This window comes from Notechis scutatus, chromosome 4 (genome assembly GCF_049901735.1).
Source record: "Notechis scutatus isolate UNSWTSFEM ecotype Mainland chromosome 4, rNotScu1.2, whole genome shotgun sequence".
Taxonomy (NCBI): Eukaryota; Metazoa; Chordata; class Lepidosauria; order Squamata; family Elapidae; genus Notechis; species Notechis scutatus.
In genome coordinates, this window is record NC_142012.1 from 134237399 (window position 1) to 134264474 (window position 27076).

The 27076-nt window shown below is 37.2% G+C and overlaps 1 protein-coding gene across 1 annotated transcript in view; it reads left to right on the forward strand.

The window, feature by feature from the left end:
• Positions 1-26807, forward strand: part of PXYLP1 (2-phosphoxylose phosphatase 1) — a 52665-nt gene extending 25858 nt beyond the window's left edge. Inside the window, exons 3-6 of the mRNA XM_087965010.1 lie at positions 1731-1892; positions 5101-5227; positions 20847-20986; positions 24394-26807. Of these exons, the coding sequence (XP_087821136.1) occupies positions 1731-1892; positions 5101-5227; positions 20847-20986; positions 24394-25325 (1361 nt within the window). The 3' untranslated portion in view covers positions 25326-26807. The remainder of the gene's footprint in view (positions 1-1730; positions 1893-5100; positions 5228-20846; positions 20987-24393) is intronic.
• Positions 26808-27076: the final 269 nt, after the last annotated feature.

The following is a 27076-nucleotide window of genomic DNA, read 5'->3' on the forward strand; positions in this document are numbered from 1 at the left end:
GTCCCCTATTCGAAACAATGCTACTTTTCTTAATGCCCATGTTTCAGTTCTATCAGTTTTATGGAAAGAATATGAGCTATGATTCAGTCAGGTGAGTAGTTAATAAGGGGAGTGAAGCTTATTTTTTTAGCTCACCATTCCTCAGCTTTACACCTTCCAAACATGAAAAGTACTAAAGTTTGGGGAAAGTCTGATCTATCCCTATCAAATAAATCTAATTTATGATGCCAGATTGGAAAACAGCAGAATACATTTCCACATAGTCCTTTCCAGAAAATTTCCTATACTCTTTATCATGCTCAGTATAACAGTCTGAACATGTCTTTCTATGACATTTCTCAATTGCACAGGTTAGCAAAAGAGGTAGTTCAGAATTCGAGCAAAACATTACACTTTCCCCCTCTGTTTACACATAAGAGAAATAGTCTCGTAGGAAAATATTTTAGCAGCACTTTTTATAAATAACTGCCGATGGATGGAAGAGTTAAAATTTCTTTTTCCATTCTTGCAGAACTTTTCTAGTGTATCTTTTTATGTTTAAAGCCAATGAAAATTTATCATGGGTCCTGTAAACAAAGTCTGCTGTGTACAAGTTTGTAAAAGTGCTTTGAAATAGTTTGGTTGCGCAAAACTGAAAGAATCTACTGTGTTTAAGGCTAACATTCAGGAAAAAATATTTTCAAAGTTTTAAAGTCGAAAGAAAAAAGGGAATGGATTTTCTTCCATGTCTGATTTTTTTTGGTAAATATTAAAGATTTTTCTTCAATATCTTACCTTTTAGTTATTTTAGTATTAATTGTATTTGCTATTCAAATAACTGTGTTCTTAATTAAAACCAAAACAATGGATGGATTGTTGAATGGATAAAAAAAGGGATGAACATATGAACAACTCAAGAGATTCCATTTTTATTTTATATTGTTTCTTTTATTTTTCAGAAGTGATTATACTGAAAGCATAGTGCACATATTGTATGCATAATGTAAGGTGGGGCAAAATTAGGATAAACAAAATCTATGACAAAATGCTGTTTTCAGTAGTAATACCGGTAGTTTTAATACTCAAAGAATAATATTTATTAGGCTAAACTAGAAGATGGGTATGTTTATTTTTTCTTGTCTCTTCATATTATGTTATATATATAATATGCTGTATGTATTAAAGATAATTCTGGAAAAATCATTTATTTTCTTTTGTAGGCAGAATAGAATTTAAACATATTTAGGAAAGCTGAAATGGATTGTCATTGAAAATTATATTTTCTAAGAAAACATAATTCAATATACAGTACATGAAATAGCAATGTTAGAGCCTTAGACAATTTATTTAGTGCTTATGCTTTTAATAAAAACCTTGTAATTTTATTTTACTGGTTGCTTTGTTAACAGAATTTTGTTTAGTTACTATTTCTCTTACACTGTCTGCATTTAACCCAAATCTGTTATAAAGATCAAAAGCAATGCATAATGAAAAGATTGTTTTGCTGATGAATACCACTCTTTCAGCAAAATTATATCATTATATTACATATCATCTCATATCATAAGAAATCACTAATTAACGTGATGTAGAAATACATTTTATATTAGAAGTCTAGTATAAGAAGTATAGAAGTCTATTTCCTGTTTCCATATTTATTCCATATTTATTTATGTATTTTGAATTATGCAAATAAATAATTTAGCATTAGACTAATCAGTATCAACTGATGTTGGTTATTTATATTTTAGTACATTTGATTCCTGTTAAGCCAATTAAAGACGATGGTTTGCATTCCAAGAATCGAAAGAGAATAATGCCTAATCCACTAACAGAGCCACCTGCTATCGATCCTATTTATGAAGCCCAATTTTATTGTAATGTTCCCAGCATCTCTGAACGCAGTATGGAAGGTATGCAATTTTGTTGTTGACTGCTCTTTTATTGTTATTTGCTTAATTCTATTGCAGTTTTGAAACATTGCGAATAGAATGTTCTCACATTCCAAACAGAAAGCATCATTTAACAAAAAAGTAAAGGCAACCTACTAGCTTAAGCTTAAATGGAACAGCTGCTCAAATATAATTTTCTCCCTCTCCCACAGGACTGATTTAGTCATGTCTTGCATTTAAAATCCTTAGAAGCTGTAAGTAGAATGAATGGTTTTTATAGAAAAGCATGAAATCCTTAGAAGCTGTAAGTAGAATGAATGGTTTTTATAGAAAAGCATGAAGCTTCTGAATCTGATCTGCAAGAATCAGAAAATGGATTTTAAAAATATTAGCCTAATTAGCCCTATTATTTTTATGTAGTACACAGTCTCCATTGGATCTGTACATCATACAGAAGTTTTATACAGTGCTGGTAAATAGGTTTTTTTTTATTACCTATTTGGCAGAAGTGGTATTCAGCAGGTTCTGAACAGTTCTGCAGAACCGGTAGTAGAAATTTTGAATAGTTCAGAATACTACCACTTACTGGCCCCACCCCCATCTATTCTCTGCCACCTGATTCCCAGCTGATTGGCTGGGTCTTCTTTTGTTACCCTGCAGAGGAGAACGAAGCTGGAAAGCAGGTTAATGGGTGGGGAGGGAATGGGATTTTGGAGTAACCATCACCCAGGGGTAGGGTGGGAATGGAGATTTTACAGTATCTTTTCCCTACCATGCCCACCAAGCCACGCTCACCAAGCCATGCCCACTAAGCCAAGCCATGCCACCAAGCCATACCCATAGAACCAGTAGTAAAAATGTTTGAATCCCACCACTGCTATTTGGTAATCCAAACTTTTCCATTGTAGTTTCCTATGTTCAAATCAAGGTTCTTCCCCGTAAATCAGTTAAAATGTCTAGTCCAGCTGAAAAGTAAAATGGGTATACATTTATCATCACTACCAATTGCCTCTGTTCTGGCTTATAGTCAGAGGACTTTCTCAGTATCACCAGGCAACCAATCAATAGCTCTATCCATTGGCTTGTCAAAATTCACCCCTTCCTCCTTTCACCCCTCCCCCTCTCTTTTCCTGGCACCAGCTGCCTGGTGCAAAAGAAAGAAGATGGCGGGAGAAAGGAGCTTTTCATCCAGAGCAATGACCTGCATCAGCCCAAATTATTGACACCCTGAAGCACAGCTGTGACAGAGAATATAAGTAGGAGTTGCATGAAATTTATGCTATTTCAATATCCAGTACCCTTATTAGCTGCTTTTTATACGATAACCAAAGTTGATGAAGCAGACTGGCATCCTGGAATCATTGTGCTTGAAACCACAGAGAAAAAGTTCTTTCTCTCTTCCTTAATTATACACAGAACCACCACAAATACTTCCTTAAAAATAGTTTTTATTCTATTTAAAATAATAACAGAAAAAAAGCAAAACAAGAATTCAAGCATTATACAAAAAAAACCCCCACACACCCAACAATCATAACAGATGTTTAAAGAAATTAGTGAAAATAAAAGGAACAGGAAAAATTAAAAGTATAAATATGCTGTTAGAACAATAAACAGTTCCAATTCTATATATAATCATCTAATATAGTTCATTGTTCTCATTTATATTATAACGCAAACATAAATAAAATTCTTATGTCTTACCACCACAAATACTTGTCAGCTGCTATTTGGGATCAGCTTGGAGACCTCACCATTTTAGGGAGAGAACCTGGTTTGAAATAATTTTCTTGTACTCTGCTGAATGGCCCTTGTCTCGCTTGTTGGCTGCCTTAGGAGGAAAAATACTAAGTAAAACTGAGGAATAGGTTGGGAAAAAGATGAAGGCAATACTTTTTTAATTATTATTTTTATTTTATTATAAATAGAAAGAGCAACATATTCAATATCCATATAGACAGTGTGTTGCCTGGTTACAATTCCTTTGAACAATATTTAGCATCATAAGATGATGATATGGTCTAGCTATAATCTTATAGTATCAGTGCTTTTCCTTCATAATATTAATACATATTAATTATTAATACTAATTAGAATTAATAATAGCTTACAGTAATTAATCATAATGATAAAAGTAATCTTTCTCTTATAATTTTAAAGTTCTAACTTCTATTTCTCTTATTTAATCATCAATAGAACAAATCCCATATCTCAAAATATTCAGTGTCTTCCTTTTAATTTCAAGAGTTAGTCTACTCATTTCTGTACATTCTAAAATTTTAAATTATCTTTTCTGTAGGGATCTCCTCGCATTTTCAGTGTTGCGCAGACACGATTCTGGCCGCTGTTAACACATGTACTATTAAATACACATTCCTTTTATTGTATTTTTCATTACTGTATGGAATGCCCAAAATAAATATGGTTTTAAATCTATATGTTCCTTTATCATTTTTTCTATCCAGGTGTGTATTTTTGTCCAAGATTTTTTTGCTTTTGGACACATCCACATGTGGTAGTATGGGCCCGGGATCTGGTTGCACTTCCAACACTTGGCAGGCATATCTTTAAACATCCTGGCTAATCTTGCTGGAGGGAGGTGCCGTCTATAAAACATTTTGTATAAATTTTCTTTATATACAGTGGACATTGTTAGTTTATAGTTTATGTCCCACAATTTTTTGCCATTTATCAGATTCTATAGAGTGCCCCAAAAGTTTGGCCCATGCAATAATGGTTTCCTTTCCTTGCTCTTCTTCCATTCTAATACTCAGTAAATAATTATAGAATTTTTAAATTAATTTCTCCTCTGGTCCTGTTAAAATTTAATCCAGTTCTGTTGGTTCTTTATGTAAACCATATATTTTAGCATCTTTTTGATATCATACGGCCACCATATTAAGTCTATTCTTTGTTTATTCAATTCCTGCTTGTTTTTCAAATTCCTCTTCTCATTCAAAATATCTTTATATTTTATGATTTTTCCCATATCATTACATTTGGGTATGTCAGTGCCTCCATCGTGGAGAGCCAGGCTGGTATTTTCAAATATTGTTTTTCCTTGATTTTTGCCCATAATTAAAACAAGACATTTTCAACTGTTACAATTGTTCAGTGCCAATGCTGTATGTTTAACTAAAGGTGTAAATGTATTATAAATTCTTGGAGTTCAATTGGAATTCTAAAAGGAATCTCTATTATGAGTATATTCTTGCTCTTTTTCTTATAGGTCATGGACCTCACTATTTTAAACTGATATCTGTTCATGTACTAATTCGCCATGGGGACCGATATCCTCTTTATGCCATTCCCAGAACAAAACGGCCAGACATTGACTGTACATTAATGCCTAACAGGTAACATTTCTGTATTATACTAATGTTTTGTATATTTTATTTCTGCACAAATAATGTTAGTGCCTGATCAAAATTCATAATCATTTTTGAATAGATTGTCATCAGTTTAAGCACAGAAGTACAAACTTTTTTTAAAAAGGATTCTTTCACGCTGTCCTTCTATAGTGCTCTGCATATTCATTCACACAATATTGATAAGCTTATCTTCCTTATCTTCCTTTCTCTCTCTGTCATTCTATCATTTCTTCCACTTCCCCAAAATTGGTAGAATTTTCACAGAGATGATTCACAGCTGTAGAAAATGTTTTAATCTTTGACTGAATGCACTTGCATTTCAGCTGATTGGAAAGCATAAAGCTGCCTTTCTGGTCTTCCTCCAATTAGTGCTAAAAGCATTTGTTCATAAGTGGGTGGATTTGTTAGTACTTAACCATATTATACTGATTTTATATTCTAGTTATTTTATTCATAAGTAGAGATGATCTTACCATTAGGCTTACAATTTAAAGATGTAATGACGAAAAGAAAATAGTATCAATATTATCAATTCTAACATCTTAGATTTTCATAAATGGTGAAAAGGGTGTTGCGTTATCGCATTTAATATAAGAGAAGTTTGATGGAGGAATAGTTGCCAGAGTAATAACACATTAAAGAGTAAAAATTAATTTAAGATTATTTTAAGATGACAGAAGCCAATCATTTACTTATTCGTTCATTCATTCTACTAGGCTTTTTCATTTTTAAGGTAGCATATTATGCCATTTCAGTAGAAAATATTCATTTCAATGGATGTTTTAATTTGAAGTTATAAAGAAGCTGGATATTTTAGCAGAATGACAATCCAAAACCAGAATAACAATTACAAATAAACTAAGATTATTTTCAAACTTGAAGGATTCTGCAAGGAAGAGTGGAAAAGTAATTCCAAAGATAAGAATAGAAATAGTCTTATCTGATTATATAATAACTTTAGAAGCTATTATTTATGTCAAAGGAGGTGATACCAAGTACTGATTTAAAAAAGGCCAAACATTGCACCTGACATATTTATACTGTTTTCTTGCCTTGAATCTGTAAATAACTGTTCATAAATAGAATGTATTAAAATTTGAGCAATATTATGTTTAATATTGTAACGTGTAAATATTGTGTCTGTTTCTGTCTCTTCTATCTCAATCAGTCAGTATTCAGAAGTATCTCAACTTTTTCATACAATTGAAAAAGTAAAATCATTTAAGAGAGAACTAGAACTCACTAACCTTTTGTGATAAACACATTTTCTCAAATAGAATGCTGCTATGCTGAAGTGAGCCATGCATAATAAATTTTTCTAGGATAGCCTTACTGGTGAATAGAAATAAATTGAATTGGCTCTAGTAAGCAATTACATTTTCTAATAAGATAAGTGATGAATAAGTTGTTAATTGCACTGATTGGATTTTTAATGAACTTACTCTAGGGAATGAAATATTAATTGAAGAGAGATAATTCAAAGCCATTTGGACATTTTATAGGACATGACAACCACAGTTCTAAAAATATCTAATACAATAGTGCTAGAAAAAAATCCAAAGTTGTCAAAGGCATTCTATGATAATATTAATTGAATCACTATTTAAGTTCTTCTATAAAGTTGAAAAGTAACAAAGCCAAAGCCAGCAAACCACATTGTAGACTTACAGTGTAACTCTTATTTATACAAAGTTCTTTTGTTCTATGTAAAATTATTACAAAACAATATTGAGTTTATGTCTCCTAATTTAGCTATTATCCCCATGTAGTTGCTATTCTGACAGTGCAGTTGTGTGAGATTAGATGAGTGCTGTCCATATAATTTATGGTTCATGAAACATTTAGCCATTCTAAAGGTGTCGTATGTGAAGTGAGTTTGAATATTCATAAATGGTTGTGATTTCTTTGTTCATTAATGAATCTTTTTTCATACCAGTACATACTTATATGTCTATCACACAGCTATGTTATTCAAAGCAGAAAAAAAGATAGAAATATAATCAAATCTGCAGCATTTACTATTGCCCTTCGATCCTTGCATGTTATCCTTTCAACCACTATATCTATATGCTGCTTCATGTATTCATTTTTTGAGGATATCCCATACAACAGCAAACAACAACCTTCTTGGTTTTCCACTTGCTTTTAATCCAGTTACTCATTTTTTATTTGTTTTTAATTTGATCTTTATTTATTCTTTGCATGTGACTGGTCTCTTACATTTGTTTTGTTTTGTGTTGTTCATATTTGCAGTCAGTCCACATTAGTTCAGCACCATTTGTTCTTGGCTTTATCTCTTGTTTTACCACACACATTTCTTAATTACATTATTCTCCTTACAGAGTTTCTCCTTACATAACAGGTTGTCATTTCCATTCATCAAAGTAGGTAGAAACAGCCATTTTCACTTTTTTAAAATTTCTTTCCAGTTTTCCCAACTTTAGACAGTGTACTTGCTCTTTTGCCATTTATATATTGTATATGACTTCTTTCACTCTATTTTCTCCATCAACATGGAAGAGAAGATGTTGATGAGAATGGAATAAGTTGACAAATAAGGAAACCAGACCAAGACAACAACTACCTTTATCATTGCCAATGTTGGGGGAGGCAGGAGTGGCACACAAAAAAGGAGAAAGTAAAAGTCCTAGGATCTGAATTGGATTCACTGGTTATTAATTATTTAGAAATTGTGTCTATTTTTTCTAATTCAATCCACTATCACCAATAACTGGTTATACAGTAACTAGTAGTTTCCAAGATTCTGAGAATATTTTTTTTCAAGGTACAAAACCTTGTAAGATAAATACTGGACAATCCTGTGGATGCATTCAGCAAGGATTTGACTAACAAGTGGATGAGAGGCATAGAAGTAGGAAAGCGGAAATCTTAACTCCATCCTGGAATGAGAGCAGCTTTTGTGGGAGAAAGTTTACTGGGCAGAGAATTCCTGATTTTATGGTAGAATAGAATATTCTATATTATAGTTGGAAGAGATCTTGGAGGTCTTCTAGTCCAACCCCCTGCTTAGTCAGGAAACCCTATACTATTTCAGACAAATGGTTATCCAATCTCGTCTTAAAAACTTCCCGTGTTGGAGCATTTATAACTTCTGGAGGTAAGTTGTTCCACTGATGAATTGTTCTAACTGTCAGGACATTTCTCCTTAGCTGTAGGTTGCTTCTCTCCTTGATTAGTTTCCACCCATTGCTTCTTGTCCTGCCCTCAGATGCTTTGGAGAATAGCTTGACTCCCTCTTCTTTGTTGCAGCCCCTGAAATATTGGAATACTGCTATCATGCCACACCTAGTTCTTCTTTTCATCAAACTAGACAGACAATTCCAGCAACTGTTATATGAGGATGTGCTCCTAGTGGATAGTGACTAGTTGGTTGGCAGAGCAGCATTGGTTGGATTGGCTTTATCAACTTTTAATTAATGTATGTTGTAGAAAAAGGACAGGGTAGACAGCAGGCATTACAGCTCCAGATTTGGTACAGGGGTGGATAGACTATTTAAGGCATGTGGAGGGATATGCAATTTGGGAGTACCTGGTAGAGGAAAAAGGTCTGACAGTAGGTTTTGGGTTGATTATTATATTCATCTAGGACTTTGGTGACTGGGTGGGGGGATTGAGAGGGGGGAAAGAGAGGAGAGAGAGAGAGAGAGACCTTATTTTAATTCATTCAGTCTGTTGTTCTTGCCATCTTTTATTCTTTTTTCTTTTTAAAATTATATTGTAATTACCATGTTTTGATTGTTGTGGGCTGCCTAAAATTGTTGGCAGTTTCAAGGTTACATAAAGACTTCAGGCATACAGACATCTGTGGAGTTCCTAAATTAGAACAAGTTTCACAATTGGTAAGGATAATAAATACCACAGATAACAATTGACAGTGAGAAGTGATAAAGTGAACAGAAATAATATATAGTTTCTGATGTTAGGTGTCCATTTTAGCTTTTGTGATATGATAGAACCTAGAAATTTGAAGGTCTCAACTGTTGATACTGTATTGTCTAGTATTGTAAGAGGTGGTAGTATGGGAGGGTTTCTCCTAAAGTCTACCACCATTTCTATGGTTTTGAATGTGTTCAGTTCTACATTGTTTTGGTTACACCACAAGGCAAGTTGTACAACCTCCCGTCTGTATGCGGATTCGTCATTGTATCAAAAGAGACCAATCACTGTTGTATCATCTGCAAACTTCAATATTTTAACAGATGCATCGTTTGAGATGCAGTCATATAGTATATAGGGAGAAGACAAGTGGAGAAAGCACACAGCCTGTGTGCTGTGCTGATTGTACAGGTATCAGATGTGATTCTGATTGTACAGGTATCAGATGTGATTCTGTCTAGTTTCACCTGCTGCTTCCTGTCTGTTAGGAAGCTTATGATCCACTTATAAGTGTGTTCAGGTACTGCTAGTTGGTTTAATTTACTTAGAAGAGTGTCTGGAATGATGGTATTGAATGCTGAACTGAAGTCTACAAAGAGGACCCTTGCGTAGGTATTTGGAGATTCAAGGTGTTGTAGAATATAGTGCAGAACCATATTAACAGCATCATCTGTTGATCTGTTTGCTTGGTATGCAAACTGCATGGGATCTAACAGTGGATCCGTGATGAATTTCAGGTGGGACAGCACTAGCCTTTCAAAGGTTTCATAACTGCAGATGTTAGAGCAATTGGTCTGTAGTCATTCATGTTATCTATTTCTATGACAACACAGTTGAAGCACTGTTTTTACCAGTAATGAATGGCTTGAAGAACTGAACAGTGAATAAGAAAGAAGAGAGAGAGAGAAGATAGAGATACCTTTGGATTATGACCTTGGAAAGAATGACTAAGAATACGGTGGACTTCAAGAGGCACCAATCAATCCATCCTTGTTTAAATAAAGACTAGAATAGGACTTCACAAACTGTGTGCATGTAATACAAAGAATTATGAACCAAAAAAGCAAAGCTTTGTATTTGGCAAAATACTGGTAATAAGAACTAGAAAAAAGGGTAGCTAATGAATACAAAGGTAAAAGTGATAAATGGAATGCCTTCGGAACATCTGTAGATTTTGCTGGAGATATATCAGAATGGGGATATATCAGAATATATTTATCTACAGTACATAGTTGTCAGGAGTCAGATTCAACTTAGGGGCACTTAAGTAGGAAACCCTGATTACATCTCAAGTATAAATATATAAAATAAAGGGTCAGATTGCATATTTAATAACTTCCACCGTATCCTTCTATTTTATGGATATTAAAATTGAAGAGTCTTTCTGGAGCTTAAGCACACTAACAAAATACTTTTTCATTGTGCATAGATAGCATCATTAATCTCCACACTGTTGCCTGGATACTTAATTGGCCATTCAAAAAAAAAAGATTCTTAATATGATTTTTTTTAAAATGGAAAAGTAATTAACCAATGAATGTCCTTTCAGCTCTTGGCATTTCTTTCTCACCTTCAACTCCATTCTTTTTTTTGTGAATACTAGCCCGCCTTGGGAAACATCTAGAATGTGGGAGTGCAGGATTTTTTTCTTGAAGAACAAATGCTTCCACATATTGAAGAGTAGATTTTCATGGCTGTATGTATGTTAGCATTGCTTAGATACTATTTACTGAGACATAATCAGGATGCTTTCTGACAAAAACGGTACTGGCTTTTCATGTTAATTGTAAATGCTAGTGTTTAGGATATAATAGTGAAGCGTTTCTTAAACGAGCTTCAGGTTTCTAAACAATACCCTTTTATGTAATGTTTAATTGGAAATTGAAAACCCTTTTCATGTTTTTATATAGTTTTTAGAAAGTATGTTGTAAATTAAGTAAGTTTTATTGTACTACATACAAAAGTATACAGATTACACAGTATGATCGTTATTATTACCTTTATTGTCAGAGTACAACATGTGTACAATGAGATTGGCTGAGCCTCCTTCATGCACCCCCAACACAACTCACAGTGAGGACAGAAGTCCCTAACCCAGTCCCAATCTTATTGCACTATGTGACCTTGTTGCACAACGTGCCGGCCCCTAAGTCTGTCATACTATGTTGACATGAAATTATTTTCCATTCAGAAGTCTGACAGTCCATGGGTAGAAACTGTTTGTCAGCCTGTTGGTGCGGCTCGGGATGTGATTGTGTGAGCATATAGGTATTTCATAAAGAGCATTGAAGAATATTCTTACAAGAAGTGATGAATTATACACAAATGCATAACAAATTCTAAAATGTTGTGTATAAACAATAACACAAAAAGAAAGTTTGTTAGATTCCTATTTGTTCCAAATTATCTCTCTGCCATTTTTCTAGGTAAGAATGCAGTTACAACTTTACTTGTGTGTATGGAGCTTGATATGAAGTGCAGAATATTTCTTGATTCTTAGACTTGGTTTGGAGACAAAGCTAAATTTGATTGCATGTATGGATCACTTTGTTAAGAGATAGGAGATAATGTGACTGTTAATCTGGATCTGTTAGCAGCTTTTGATATTGCTGACTGCACTAAGGACCTCGTTTATATATTGGATTACTACATTACATTAGTTCCATTCCTAATTTTGGGGAATAGTATATAGTCAACAAAACAGGCAAGTTATTTATTTCAAATACAGGTAGTCCTCGACTTATGACCACAATTGAGCACCAAATTTCTGTTTTGAACTGAGACATTTGTTACGTAGGTTTTGCCCCATTTTGCAAACTTTCTTGTCACAGTTGTTAAGTGAATCACTGCAGTTGATAAGTTAGCCACATGGTGGTTAAGTGACTCTGGTTTCTCCATTGACTCTGCTTGTCAAAAGGTGATCACATGACTTGGGACAATTAAACTATGTTTCTCCAAAAATTGTGACAGATTTTTAAAAAATTTTTAATTTTTTTTTTAAAATTCCACTGGAAAAAAGGAATTATATTCCTACTGCAATTAAGCTTTTTGCTTCAAATTTCCTCAACTTTTTATGGGGTAAAATTGGGCCCTTTTCCAACAGCCTAACAAAACAAGTTAGCTTTTAAAAGCTTTTTCCTAGCAAATGGGTGCTCCACTCTGTTCATGAGGTTAGAATAGAATAGAATAGAATAGAATAGAATAGAATAGAATAGAATCCGTGATGGTTTTCAGGTGGGACAGCACTAGCCTTTCAAAGGTTTCATAACTGCAGATGTTAGAGCAATTGGTCTGTAGTCATTCATGTTATCTATTTCTATGACAACACAGTTGAAGCACTGTTTTTACCAGTAATGAATGGCTTTAAGAACTGAACAGTGAGTAAGAAAGAAGAGAGAGAGAGAAGATAGAGATACCTTTGGATTATGACCTTGGAAAGAATGACTAAGAATACGGTGGACTTCAAGAGGCACCAATCAATCCATCCTTGTTTAAATAAAGACTAGAATAGGACTTCACAAACTGTGTGCATGTAATACAAAGAATTATGAACCAAAAAAGCAAAGCTTTGTATTTGGCAAAATACTGGTAATAAGAACTAGAAAAAAGAGTAGCTAATGAATACAAAGGTAAAAGTGATAAATGGAATGCCTTCGGAACATCTGTAGATTTTGCTGGAGATATATCAGAATGGGGATATATCAGAATATATTTATCTACAGTACATAGTTATCAGGAGTCAGATTCAACTTAGGGGCACTTAGCGTATATACTCGAGTATAAGCCGAGTTTTTCAGCCCATTTTTTGTGCTGAAAAAATCCCCCTCGGCTTATACTCGAGTCAGATCCCTCTGAAAAAAAATGGTGTGGAGCTCTGGAGCTGGGCAGGCGCTTCCCTGCTTCCGTGTTTCCTTTGCAACTTTTAAGCATGGGGGTAATCGGAAGCAGAAAAGTTCTTGCATGAGGATATATTTTTTTTTTTTAACTGTTTTTAGGGGGGGAAAGACCCACCGTCATGTGAGAATGCTCAGGCACGAAATCTATCCGCCCGAAAATAAGTGTGTGTGTGTGTGGGGGGATTTTAACAGAGGGAAGATGGGGAGAAGGCAAAAGCGACGGAAGATCCTTCAGGGGAAACTGAGGGGAGACTCACCCTTGGTCAGATGAGCCCCCTTCCCGCCCCTAAGGAAGCAGAGGCAGCCAGCAAGGGCAGGCAAGCCCCACATCACAGACTCCGTCCGTCCTCACTACCACCCACCCACCCACCCAAAGCCACGAAGTCCCCCAATCGCGCAGCCCAGAATCTCCCTCCCCTCAGGGGGCAGCAACGACGCCGGTTTTCCCGAGACAAGAAGCTCCGCCGTGCAATGAAAGCGCCCTGGCTCTAGGCTCAGAAAACAACGCGAGCCGAGGTCGCCTGGCTCCGCTCGGCTTCTCCAACATCCGGCACCGCCCTGTTCTATGTGCCGGGCCCGGCAAGTCCGAGCAGCCAGCGCGTGGAGTAGGATGAAGCCGGACATCATTGGCTGCCTCTTTCGCAGCACGGGAGGCCTCCCGGCTGGCCAGCTGCTCTCCTCCTTCTCTGCCTGTTTGTTCTGTGTGACCGAGGAGGAGGAGACCGGCCGGCTGGTTGGGGGAGGCTTTCTGCCGAGGAGGCGGCTGCTGGTGTCCGGCTTTGCTCCGCTTCTCCGATGGTCCGGCACAGCCCTGTTCTTTACTTGGGCAGCCGGGCGCCGCAACGGCGCCCACGGCGGCAACAGGCAGTTCCGCCCGGGCTCCGCTCAGGTGTCTGGCTGGGGCTGTTGGGAGTTGCTGCCGCCAGTGCGGCCCCAGTCCCGCGTCGCCTCGGGAAGGGAAAGGCAAAGCGCTTTTGCCTTTCCCTTCCCAGCTGGGGCTGTTGGGAGTTGCTGCTGCCGGTGCGGCCCCAGTCCCGCGTCGCCTCGGGAAGGGGAAAGGCAAAGCGCTTTTTGCCTTTCCCTTCCCGGCTGGGGCTGTTGGGAGTTGCTGCCGCGGTGCGGCCCCAGTCCCCGCGTCGCCGGGAAGGGAAAGGCAAAGCGCTTTTGCCTTTCCCTTCCCGGCTGGGGCTGTCGGGAGTTGCTGCCGCCGGTGCGGCCCCAGTCCCGCGTCGCCTCGGGAAGGGGAAAGGCAAAGCGCTTTTTGCCTTTCCCTTCCCGGCTGGGGCTGTCGGGAGTTGCTGCCGCCGGTGCGGCCCCAGTCCCGCGTCGCCTCGGGAAGGGAAAGGCAAAGCGCCTTTTGCCTTTCCCTTCGGCTGGGGCTGTTGGGAGTTGCTGCGCGGTGCGGCCCCAGTCCCGCGTCGCCTTGGGAAGGGAAAGGCAAAGCGCTTTTTGCCTTCCCTTCCCGAGGCGACGCGGGACTGGGCCGCACCGGGCGGCAACTCCCAACAGCCCCAGCCAGACACCTGAGCGGAGCCCGGGCGGAACTGCCTGTTGCTGCCGTGGGCGCTGTTGCGGGCGCCCGGCTGCCCAAGTAAAGAACAGGGCCGCGCCGGACCATCGGAGAAGCGGAGCAAAGCCGGACACCAGCAGCCGCCTCCTCGGCGCAGAAAGCCTCCCCAACCAGCCGGCCGGTCTCCTCCTCCTCGGTCACACAGAACAAACAGGCAGAGAAGGAGGAGAGCAGCTGGCCAGCCGGGAGGCCTCCGTGCTGCGAAAGAGGCAGCCAACGATGTCCGGCGCCATCCTGCTCCACGCGCTGGCTGCTTGGACTTGCCGGGCCCGGCACATAGAACAGGGCGGTGCCAGATGTTGGAGAAGCCGAGCGGAGCCAGAGCGACCCCGGCTCGCGTTGTTTTCTGAGCCTAGAGCCAGGGCGCTTTCATTGCACGGCGGAGCTTCTTGTCTCGGGAAAAACCGGGCGTCGTTGCTGCCCCTGAGGGAGGGCGATTCTGGGCTGCGCGATTGGGGGACTTCGTGTCTTTGGGTGGGTGGGTGGGTGGTAGTGAGGACGGACGGAGTCTGTGAAGCGGGGCTTGCCTGCCCTTGCTGGCTGCCTCTGCTTCCTTAGGGGCGGGAAGGGGGTCATCTGGACCAAGGGTGAGTCTCCCCCTCAGTTTCCCCTGAAGGATCTTCCGTCACTTTTGCCTTCTCCCTACATCTCCGCTCAGGTGTCCGGCTGGGGCTGTCGGGAGTTGCTGCCGCCAGTGCGGCTCCGGTCCCGCGTTGCCTTGGGAAGGGTGGGGCAAAACCAGGAGCCGCTGAGCCTGAGCCTCCGGTGCCGCTGCTGCTGTTGCAAAGCGCTGCCGCGGCTCTTCCTTTTTGCCTTTCCCTTCCCGAGGCGACGGGACTGGGGCCGCGCCGGCGGTAGCGACTCCTGACTCAGGGGCCTCCGAGGGAGGGGAAGAGAGTGACTCCTGCCTCCCGCTGTCATCATCATCTTCTTCTTTTGGGTTAGTGAATCAATTAAACCTTTCATGATAGTGAGATCGTTTCCCAAATTAATTATTTTTATTTTTGAAATTTACCAGTAGCTGCTGCATTTCCCACCCTCGGCTTATACTCGAGTCAATAAGTTTTCCCAGTTTTTTTGTGTAAAATTAGGTGCCTCGGCTTATATTCGGGTCGACTTATACTCGAGTATATACGGTAAGTAGGAAACCCTGATTACATCTCAAGTATAAATATATAAAATAAAGGGTCAGATTGCATATTTAATAACTTCCACCGTATCCTTCTATTTTATGGATATTAAAATTGAAGAGTCTTTCTGGAGCTTAAGCACACTAACAAAATACTTTTTTCATTGTGCATAGATAGCATCATTAATCTCCACACTGTTGCCTGGATACTTAATTGGCCATTCAAAAAAAAAAGATTCTTAATATGATTTTTTTTAAAATGGAAAAGTAATTAACCAATGAATGTCCTTTCAGCTCTTGGCATTTCTTTCTCACCTTCAACTCCATTCTTTTTTTTGTGAATACTAGCCCGCCTTGGGAAACATCTAGAATGTGGGAGTGCAGGATTTTTTTTTCTTGAAGAACAAATGCTTCCACATATTGAAGAGTAGATTTTCATGGCTGTATGTATGTTAGCATTGCTTAGATACTATTTACTGAGACATAATCAGGATGCTTTCTGACAAAAACGGTACTGGCTTTTCATGTTAATTGTAAATGCTAGTGTTTAGGATATAATAGTGAAGCGTTTCTTAAACGAGCTTCAGGTTTCTAAACAATACCTTTTTATGTAATGTTTAATTGGAAATTGAAAACCCTTTTCATGTTTTTATATAGTTTTTAGAAAGTTTGTTGTAAATTCGTCAGTTTTATTGTACTACATACAAAAGTATACAGATTACACAGTATGATCGTTATTATTACCTTTATTGTCAGAGTACAACATGTGTACAATGAGATTGCCTGAGCCTCCCTTCATGCACCCCCCCAACACAACTCACAGTGAGGACAGATGTCCCTAACCCAGTCCCAATCTTATTGCACTATGTGACCTTGTTGCACAACGTGCCGGCCCCACAAGTCTGTCATACTATGTTGACATGAAATTATTTTCCATTCAGAAGTCTGACAGTCAATGGGTAGAAACTGTTTGTCAGCCTGTTGGTGCGGCTCGGGATGTGATTGTGTGAGCATATAGGTATTTCATAAAGAGCATTGAAGAATATTCTTACAAGAAGTGATGAATTATACACAAATGCATAACAAATTCTAAAATGTTGTGTATAAACAATAACACAAAAAGAAAGTTTGTTAGATTCCTATTTGTTCCAAATTATCTCTCTGCCATTTTTCTAGGTAAGAATGCAGTTACAACTTTACTTGTGTGTATGGAGCTTGATATGAAGTGCAGAATATTTCTTGATTCTTAGACTTGGTTTGGAGACAAAGCTAAATTTGATTGCATGTATGGATCACTTTGTTAAGAGCTAGGAGATAATGTGACTGTTAATCTGGATCTGTTAGCAGCTTTTGATATTGCTGACTGCACTAAGGACCTCGTTTATATATTGGATTACTACATTACATTAGTTCCATTCCTAATTTTGGGGAATAGTATATAGTCAACAAAACAGACAAGTTATTTATTTCAAATACAGGTAGTCCTCGACTTATGACCACAATTGAGCACCAAATTTCTGTTTTGAACTGAGACATTTGTTACGTAGGTTTTGCCCCATTTTGCAAACTTTCTTGTCACAGTTGTTAAGTGAATCACTGCAGTTGATAAGTTAGCCACATGGTGGTTAAGTGACTCTGGTTTCTCCATTGACTCTGCTTGTCAAAAGGTGATCACATGACTTGGGACAATTACACTATGTTTCTCCAAAAATTGTGACAGATTTTTTAAAAAAATTTTTAATTTTTTTTTTAAAAATTCCACTGGAAAAAAGGAATTATATTCCTACTGCAATTAAGCTTTTTGCTTCAAATTTCCTCAACTTTTTATGGGGTAAAATTGGGCCCTTTTCCAACAGCCTAACAAAACAAGTTAGCTTTTAAAGAGCTTTTTCCTAGATATCCAAATGGGTGCTCCACTCTGTTCATGAGGTTAGAATAGAATAGAATAGAATAGAATAGAATAGAATAGAATAGAATAGAATAGAATAGAATAGAACAGTTTATTGGCCAAGTGTGACTGGACACACAAGGAATTTGTCTTGGTGTAAATACTCTCAGTATACATAAAAGAAAAGATACATTCGTCAAGGGTCAAGAATCAAGCAAAAGGTACAGCTCTTAATGATAGTCATAGAGTACAATAAGCAATCAAATCATACTAGGAAACAGTCAATATAAATCATAAGTATACAAGCGACAAAGTTACAGTCATACAGTCACAAGTGGGAGGGGATAGGTGATGAGTGATGACAAGATTAACAGTAATAGTTAATAGACTTTATAATAGTTGAACAGTGTTGAGGGAATTATTTGTTTAGCAGAGTGATGGCTTTCGGGAAGAAACTGTTCTTGTGTCTAGTTGTTCTGGTGTGCAGTGCTCTATAACATCGTTTTGAGTGTAGGAGTTGAAACTGTTTATGTCCAGGATGTGAGGGGTCTGTAAATATTTTCACAGCCCTCTTTTTGACTCGTGCAGTATACAGGTCCTCAATTGAAGGCAGGTTGGTAGTAATTGTTTTTTCTGCAGTCCTAATTACTTTCTGAAGTCTGTGTCTGTTCTGTTGGGTTGCAGAACCAAACCAGACAGTTATAGTGGTGCAGATAATAGACTCAATGATTCCTCTGTAGAACTGTATCAGCAGCTCCTTGGGCAGTTTGAGCTTTCTGAGTTGGCGCATAAAGAACATTCTTTTATGTGCTTTTTTGATGACGTTTCTGATGTTAGGTGTCCATTTTAGGTCATGTGATATAGTAGAACCTAGAAATGTGAAGGTCTCTACTGTTGATACTGTGTTGTCTAGTATTGTAAGAGGTGGTGGTATGGGAGGGTTGCTTCTAAAGTCTACCACCATTTCTATGGTTTTAAAGTGTGTTCAGTTCCAGATTGTTCCGGTTACACCATGAGGCAAGTTGTATAACCTCCCGTCTGTATGTGGATTCGTCATTGTATCAAAAGAGACCAATCACTGTTGTATCATCTGCAAACTTCAGTATTTTAACAGATGGATCGTTTGAGATGCAGTCATTAGTATATAGGGAGAAGAGAAGTGGAGAAAGCACACAGTCTTGGGGGGGCCCTGTGCTGATTGTACAGGTATTGTTTCAGACAGGTATACCATAGTTTCAAGTAGTGGAGAAATGTTATAAACAAATTGCACACCTGTGGCCTTTCCTGTGAATAGTTTCCAAGATCCTTGCTTCAACAATACAGTCAAAGTGGCGACGTAAGTAGTAGATTGGGGATATAGAATTACAAAGGAACCCGGTCAGACCATCAGGTTTTATCGATCTGTTAGCAAACATTCAAGATACTGCCCTGCAAATTATCTAAAGCTGTGTGATATTCTAAATATAGGTAGTCTTTGACTTACAATCACAAATGGGTCTGAACTACCGTTCTAGGTGAGGCAGTTGTTAAATGAGTCACACCTGATTTTATGATCTTTTTGTCATGGTCATTTCCGTGAATCACTGAGATTGTTAAGTGAATCATGAAGTCATTAAGTGAATCCAGCTTCACACTGTGACCTTGTCAAAAGCTGGAAAGGTCTTAAATGATGATTATGTGATGTCATGATACTGCAATTGTTGTAAATACATTGCCAAGCACCTGAATTGTGATCATATGACCATAGGGACAGTCATAAGCAGGGGTGTCAAACTCCCGGCCGTGGACCGGATGTGTCACGTGCTAGTCATGCCCATGGTGGTTTTAGCAAAGGGGAAAAAAAGTCACGATACGTCACTTGACAACAACATGACGCTGCGAGTTTGACACCCCTGGTTATAAGTCACTTTTTCAATGCTGTTGTAACCTTTGAGGATTACTAAATGAATGGTTGCAAACTGAGGAGGGCTTGTGTCACTGGGCTTTCTCCCGCCTGCTTGAATGCTCTTTTATCAGCTATCTTAGAAGACACAGTAAGAAATTGTTCAGCTACAGAGAAGCTTTGCATAGATCAATCAGGGGAGAATGAATCATTAGGGCATATATTCTTCAATGCATGTACCATAATATTACTTTATATTTTTATAGGTTAGGTTTATTTTTTAATTGTAAAACTAAAGGGACATTTAAAAGCTGGGTTACCTATAAACAAAATGAATAAATAATATGTTAAATATTATTCACTATTGCCTCCTGCAATAGTGAATATCCATGGCAACTCTGACACATTTTATAAGTATTAATTTTTAGCTGCCAGGAGCCCAAGATGACATATGTAATTGCAAAATACTTCTCTTTAAGCATCTAGAATCCATTGTAGTAAGGGTAACATACATGGTTTTGAGTATTATTAAAAATATGTTGTATGGTTATATTTTATGGATTTTCATTTTGCATGAGTTCTTGGCTAAGTTGGTAATAAAGCCAAACTGAAACCACTTTTCAGTTAAGTAAATAATTTGTTTTAAATTGTAATTATGTGTAATAATATCTGAAGTTAAAATGAAAGCAGTTTGGCACCACCTTGTGGTGTACAGTAGGTATTTTGAAAAATTCAGATAAGATAGTAAATGCCAGATTGATTGATTTAAAGTGCTTATAATTTCAAAAAATTAAAATAATATCACATGGAAATTAAATTCATTTTAAAAAAGAGATTAACTTTTGGAATGTATAACACTAGAACTATATAAATTTTCTTATTTTATTTTAAAACATAAAGTTTACTTTTTTAAAAAAAAGTATATTAAATAAAATAAAAACATTAAAGTCTTTAAAGTGAATGAAATAGATCATATTTCATTACAATAAAATGTCCAAAACCTGAAATAGTAAAAAGTTATTTATAGTATTAATAGAGTTATGTCTATATTAGATTGATGGGGATAATGAAAGTGTATTAATCCATATGTATTAATTACATTCATAGGGTTAACCTGTTGACTTTTATTATGTCTCTTTTGCTGTCTCACAAAAACACAACATTTTCAGGCACAAGTGTTCATCTACATGGCTCTGTATGTCATTTTCATAAAGAGTATTTTTTTCTGAGTGGGAAGTATGCTTGTGTCATGAAATTCTGTGAAGACGCTTAATTAAAACCCATTAATATTTACAGCTTCTTTCATACCCTTAAATAGCTGTTTTGTTTAATCTTTTTTTAGAAAGCCTTCCCATCCATTGCTTGAAGATTTTATTAGCCATATGTCTAAAGGATCAGAAGCCCAAATGGATGGATTTTTGAGCAGCTTGCCTCGTTACCCAAGCCATTCACTGTGTGAAATGGGAGAGCTTACACAGACAGGTAACTACGTACAATTGGTTTATATTCATTTCTAATAAAAATCAATGTGCTGGTGATGCTTTTATTTTTTTCTTAATTAGAGTTTTTAAAAATACTTTGCAAATATTTCAAATGCTTTTTCAGGGAGCATATCGATCCTTTCCACAGCATAATATAGTTTTTATAAGAAATTCTTATTTTTCCTCCCTTGTCTGAATAACTCTTTAAAACGAGCATGGTTCCTGTTTTAAGCCATTTTGTATTTGGCTGGTCAGTTGAAAAAGCTTCTGGTATAGTTATATATAAAAAGACAAACCTACCGTTTGGTTTGTAATATAAAAATACAATGCTAAAGGAAAAAGGGATTTAAGAAGAAAAGTAAACAAATTTTCATGCTTTAAAGATTTTGGTGAGGTTCCCTTAATTTTGAATGCAACTGTAGTCTTAGCAAAGTTCTTTAAAACAATGAGCTGTTTTTTTGCACTACAGCAGAAGTGGTATTCAGCAGGTTCTGACCAGTTCTGGAGAACTGATAGTGAAAAGTTTGAGTAGTTCGGAGAACCAGCAAATACCACTTCTGACTAGAGAGTTTACAGTATCCTTCCCCTGCCATGCCCATCAAGCCATGTCCACAGAACCAGTAGTAAAAAAAATTGAATCCCACCACTGCACTACAGTTTACAAATAGTATTACTTCTCTCCTTTCCCCTAGCTGAACTTGTTATAAATATACATAAACAATAAACATGAAGCACTAGTGTGTCCTCCTTTGTACTATGCTGTTTGGGCCTCAGAAAATTTTGGATTGATCTTAGAACTTGAGTGTCAAGGTTCCAAGTAATATGTCCCCAGAATAAAAATCCAAGGCATCCATTTTTCTTTAAAATCTATTTATTAGGAACACATCAAATTGGCAAGGTCTTGGTGTAATTCTGAGTCTGGCCAGACTCCGGAATTACACCCAGTAAAAAGCAAAAGTTTCAGAACTGCACCCCACCCCCCAAGTCACAATCTCCAATCATTTCTCAGTCCATCAGTGCGATGACTCCAAACTCTACCTTCTTCCAGCTGCATACACCTTCTGTGTTCCCACAGGAAAGGAATGCCAACCAGATATAACATTTTTCCCTTATCTCTATAGCCCCCCTTTCAACAGTTAGAATGTGGCGAGCCTGAAGTACTGTTAAATCCTTTTGCAGAAACCTGAAGAAAGCTAAGAAAAGAATAGACAAAGGCTACAATAAAATATGGCTACACATATGTCATCTTCAGGGTTGACATTGGGTCTCTGTCAGTAGTCTTTGTGTTTTTCTGAACTGTTTTTTTTAAACAGAATTGCCCTTAGAACTAAACTGCTGTAGTAATTATTTGTGAAGAAATGATATAATTGAAATTTTTTCTTCATAGTTTGTCAAATTAAATTAGTATTTCAATAGTTCCTAAAATATTATTTATGTCTAAGTGCTGATTATTTGATTATGCAACTAGCAGGCCCATTTTGTTATTCTTTAGAATAATAAATTATGGTGCTTGGTGCTTATTAATTAGTGTTACATAAATTTCAAAAGAGTTTTTACCTCTGATGATGGCTAATGCAATGCATCCTGTGTTGAAATGGTATATTGGATTCTGCTAAAATCTACATAAATGTTAATTGCATCCTTTGTTATAAGGGAGGAAGAAATAAATGTAGAAAATTTAAAGGAAGTTTAACAGAAGAGTCAGAACGGAGAGTAGGACAAATTAAAAAGAGGGAAAGGAAAATAAAATAATGTTTCTATATAACAGGGGTCCCCAACCGCCGGTCCGCGGACCGGTGCCGGGCCGCGGAACAAGCCTTACCGGGTTGCTGGGCGCCGCCATCTTTTTGGTAAAAAGCGCTTCTGGTGAGCTTTTCCGGGTGAAAGCTCACCGGAAGCGCTGTTTCGTCATAAAAGATGGCGGCGCCAGCGCTTCGTGAGCTTTTCGGGTAGAAAGCCATTTCTGCCGAAAAAGCTCACCAGAAGCGCTAGCGCCGCCATCTTTTTATGCGAAGCTGCGCTCGGTGACGTCACCGGAAGCGCCTTTTCGTCATAAAAGATGGCGGAGCCAGTTGACCTTGTGATACCGGGCCGGCGCCCAGCTGATGTCGGAACCGGGCCGCGCGTCGAAAAGGTTGGGGATCCTGCTATATAAGACAAGAAAAAAGAAACCATTCTGGATGTTTTGATAATCATTTTATAATAAACTATGTAGGAGTTTTGTTGATAAGTCTGCAAACAGGAACATACCAGGGTAATCTATGCCCTAAGGTTCTGCAAGAACTAGATGGCCTTAAGGGATGAGTGGTTCATTCAAATGCAGTCCAGAGTGTGCATAGCAATTATTGTAAATGGAAAAGGCAAAAATGATGATCACAACCATGAAGGCGTTTTCTGGCAAATGTGGCATTCTTCAACAACAAAAACAACAACAACAACAACAACAACAAAAAAGCCACCATGACCATTTGGTTCATGCCTGTCATTCTGCCAAAGAAAGTCAGTTAGTTTCAGTGACTTTCCTTTGAGCGACAATGCCTAGTCAGCCTTTTTGTTATGAAAAGGCTTCATTTACCATTGTTATACTATCAATTTTCTACTTGATCGGGGTTTCTGGGGATTTCTCAGTTTTCTGTGAAAATTCTCAAAAAACATAGGTCTACATTATGTTTTTATACATTATTTAGACGTTGTGATAGGTCATGCTCATTTGATGGGAAATAACTTCTGTGTAATAATTTTCATGGGGTTTTTGGGGGGAGGAATAGTGACAGGCAAATACTATACTTATGCTGATTAAGTACATCTTATTTTTCCACACAGCCTATTTATTTATTTAATTTTTATCTAATTTTTAAGTAATCAAACATGGCAAACGTACCTAATACTCCTTCCTCCTCCTATTTTCTCTACAACAGCTAGCCCCATGAGCTAAGTGGGGCTGAGAAAGAGTGACTGTCCCAAAGTCACTCAGCTGGATTTTATGCCTAAGGTGGGGTTGGAACAGTTTCCTGGTTTCTAGCACTTAAATACTATGCTTTAAATACTATGTGAGTTTAAAATCTCCTCATAAATTAGTGTTGCATACCACTTTTTTTAAAAAAAGAAGCATCTGCATTGCTTTGCTTTGCTTCACTTTATCTGAAGCCTCATCTAGCACCTCTGATAATTTAAGGAGGATTCTAATATGTGCAAAAGCTTCCCCTTTTCTAGTGAGCTAGCAACAGTAACAGAAGAGGCTTCTGATGTTTATCTGATATCTCTTTAGGATTTATTGTTATAAAATTATTAACCTTGTTTTATGCTGTTTTATATAACCGTAAACTAATATAAATAAATAAGCACAGGGCTAAGGTTTCTTAGATTTTACTTGGAAGAAGGCTCAGCCTTGTTTCTTTCTTTTTAAAGGAATTGTACAACACCTACAAAATGGACAATTGTTACGTGACATATATATAAAGAAGCATAACTTGCTACCAATTGATTGGACAAGTAAACACCTGTATTTGGAGACCACTGGAAAGAGTCGAACTCTACAAAGTGGGCTAGCATTGCTCTATTCTTTTCTACCAGATTTTGATTGGAAGAAAATTAATTTTAGGAACCAATGGAGCACAATTTTTTGTTCTGGACACTGTGAATGCCAGAGAAGAAACCATTACTTGGAGGAAGAACAACGTCGCCAGTATAGCCTCCGAGTGAAAAAAATAGATTTGGAAAAGACATATGCAGATATGGCCAGAATAGTTGGCATTCCCACTCGGCAGTTAAGAGCTTCTAATCCCATTGATTCTATGTTGTGTCATTTCTGCCATAATGCCAGCTTTCCCTGTACTAAGAATGGTTGCATAGACATCGAGCACTTTAAAGTTATCAAGAAACATCAACTTGAAGATGAAAAGGAGAGACAAAAAAAGAAATATTATTATTTGTATGCACTTCTAGCCACTCATCCAATCCTGAACCAAACAGTCAATCGTATGCTAAGGATTGCAGAAGGCAAGAAAGAAGAATTATTTGTTCTTTACTCTGCTCATGATGTTACATTGTCACCTGTTCTTAGTGCCTTAGGCATCACTGGGGCCAAGTTTCCAAGGTTTGCTGCTAGACTAGTCTTTGAGTTATGGAAAGATGAAAAGAAATATAACAAAAACTTTATTCGTATCCTTTACAATGGGGTTGATGTTACATTCCAAACTTCCTTCTGCCGGGATTTTAACAAGCATTTTGGCACAATGATGTGTCCTTTAGAGAAATTTGTCCATTTTGTTAAGCAGGATATGTTTTCATCTTTTAATACCACTAGTTACTATGATGCATGTCGCAGAAGACCGTTCTAAATGGAAGAGGAATAAAGTATTTCATTTTGTATTGTTAAAAGTTTGTCTTTGAGGAAATTTGATATTGTCAAAGTCTTGTGTGCCTAAGTGCAAATGCATATAGCTTGAAATTATTTTACTTTTGCCAAAATTCATTCTAGATTAATTTAAAATGCCATATCCCACTATTAACCCAGCAGTATAAAAGCTATTTTCTTTATGGTCAACATGATTTGTTGCATAATTGATGTAAAACAGATACTGCTTGAGTAACTGAATGCACATGTTCTGATTACTTAGCATTCTACTACAAAGATTTAAACATGAAAGCAAATATTAACAACCCCAATCGATGTCATAGCAGAAAGTATTTCTTCATTTCACAAACCCATTCTTACAATCAGTTATTTTTAAAGGTTTTCTTTTTTAAAAAGCAGCCATTAGAAAAAAGAAAAAGGTGTTTGATTCAAATGTTTTTTGCACATCAGGTTCTGGATACACTTGATCTTAAGCTATGTGTTTCACTTACACTATAGATTGAGTAAAGATTGTTCAAGATGAGGCAGTATTATTTCAAAGCTACTCTTTTGAACAGGTGGAGAATCTCAATGCCTGTAATCAGTGACTTATTGAGGAGCACCAGCATTTTAAAAAGTATCTTGTACATGACCAGTGTGGATCAATCTATACAGAAGCTACATAAGATTCCATTTACAATATTGCAGCCGCCTTCTAGAATCCCAAGCGTGTGGAAACAATTTTTGTTAGAAATCATCATGCCATATACAAAACAACCCATTTTTGAAAGAAAAATTCTGTTTTTGCACTTTTAGCACTTTATATGTACTTTGATCATTAATTACAAGTTGTGCCAGATGCTAGAAAAGGATTCAAAAGAAAATATAGAGGAGATAGACATGAAGAAAAACGTTTTTACATCTTTATTCCACTTCTTTAGATTCTATCTGTTGAAATAGTTTGTGCTGTAAAAAAGAACAACAATGTGTTTACCATTTGGCTGCATATGACCAAAAGACAACTTAACATAATGCTTAATTTTGTAGTCCCGTTAGTACTTTTATAGACTAGGGAATACATTTTATAAGGTGAAACATCTTTTTTACATTATAGTGACATAACTGTTTTCTACTTTCTTTGTAAAAGTAATGACAAAACTAGTGTTTCAAACAATCTTTTAATCTTGGTACTTAGATTCATACAGAAAAATCTTATGAATAATCTAACTTGATAAATTCATAAGTGGAAAAATGAACAGCTCCATTTCAAAAAGTTTTCATCATACAGTACAATATTTTTTAAAATTCTGGTAATGCTACATTTTGTATTTTAAGTAGCTTGTATATACCCAGAACCATAATTTAGTGTATGTTTTAAGATAAAATGATGCAGTTAAAACTAGCTGTGATTTCTATTCAGGCTTTACTGGCTTTTTGGCATCATTTTGACAATATGTTTAGATGTTTCTATAAATAAAATTTTGAAGAATTTTCAATGGTAGTGATTCTTTAATGCTAATCTTTTTTTATATAGTAGTGCTGGGTTTGCTTGTTTTTTTAAATAAAAATATTGATTCTTTTGCACAAATATTATATGTTCATTCTTCCCTGTAGGTGTGCAACATATTCTACTTACCTTTATATGCATTTTTAAAAAATGTAACTGCATAAAAAGCTCCAGATGTGATTATTACCAGATTTGTGACAGTTAGGTAACTAACAGTCTACATAAAACAACCATTAAACCAGTGGTTC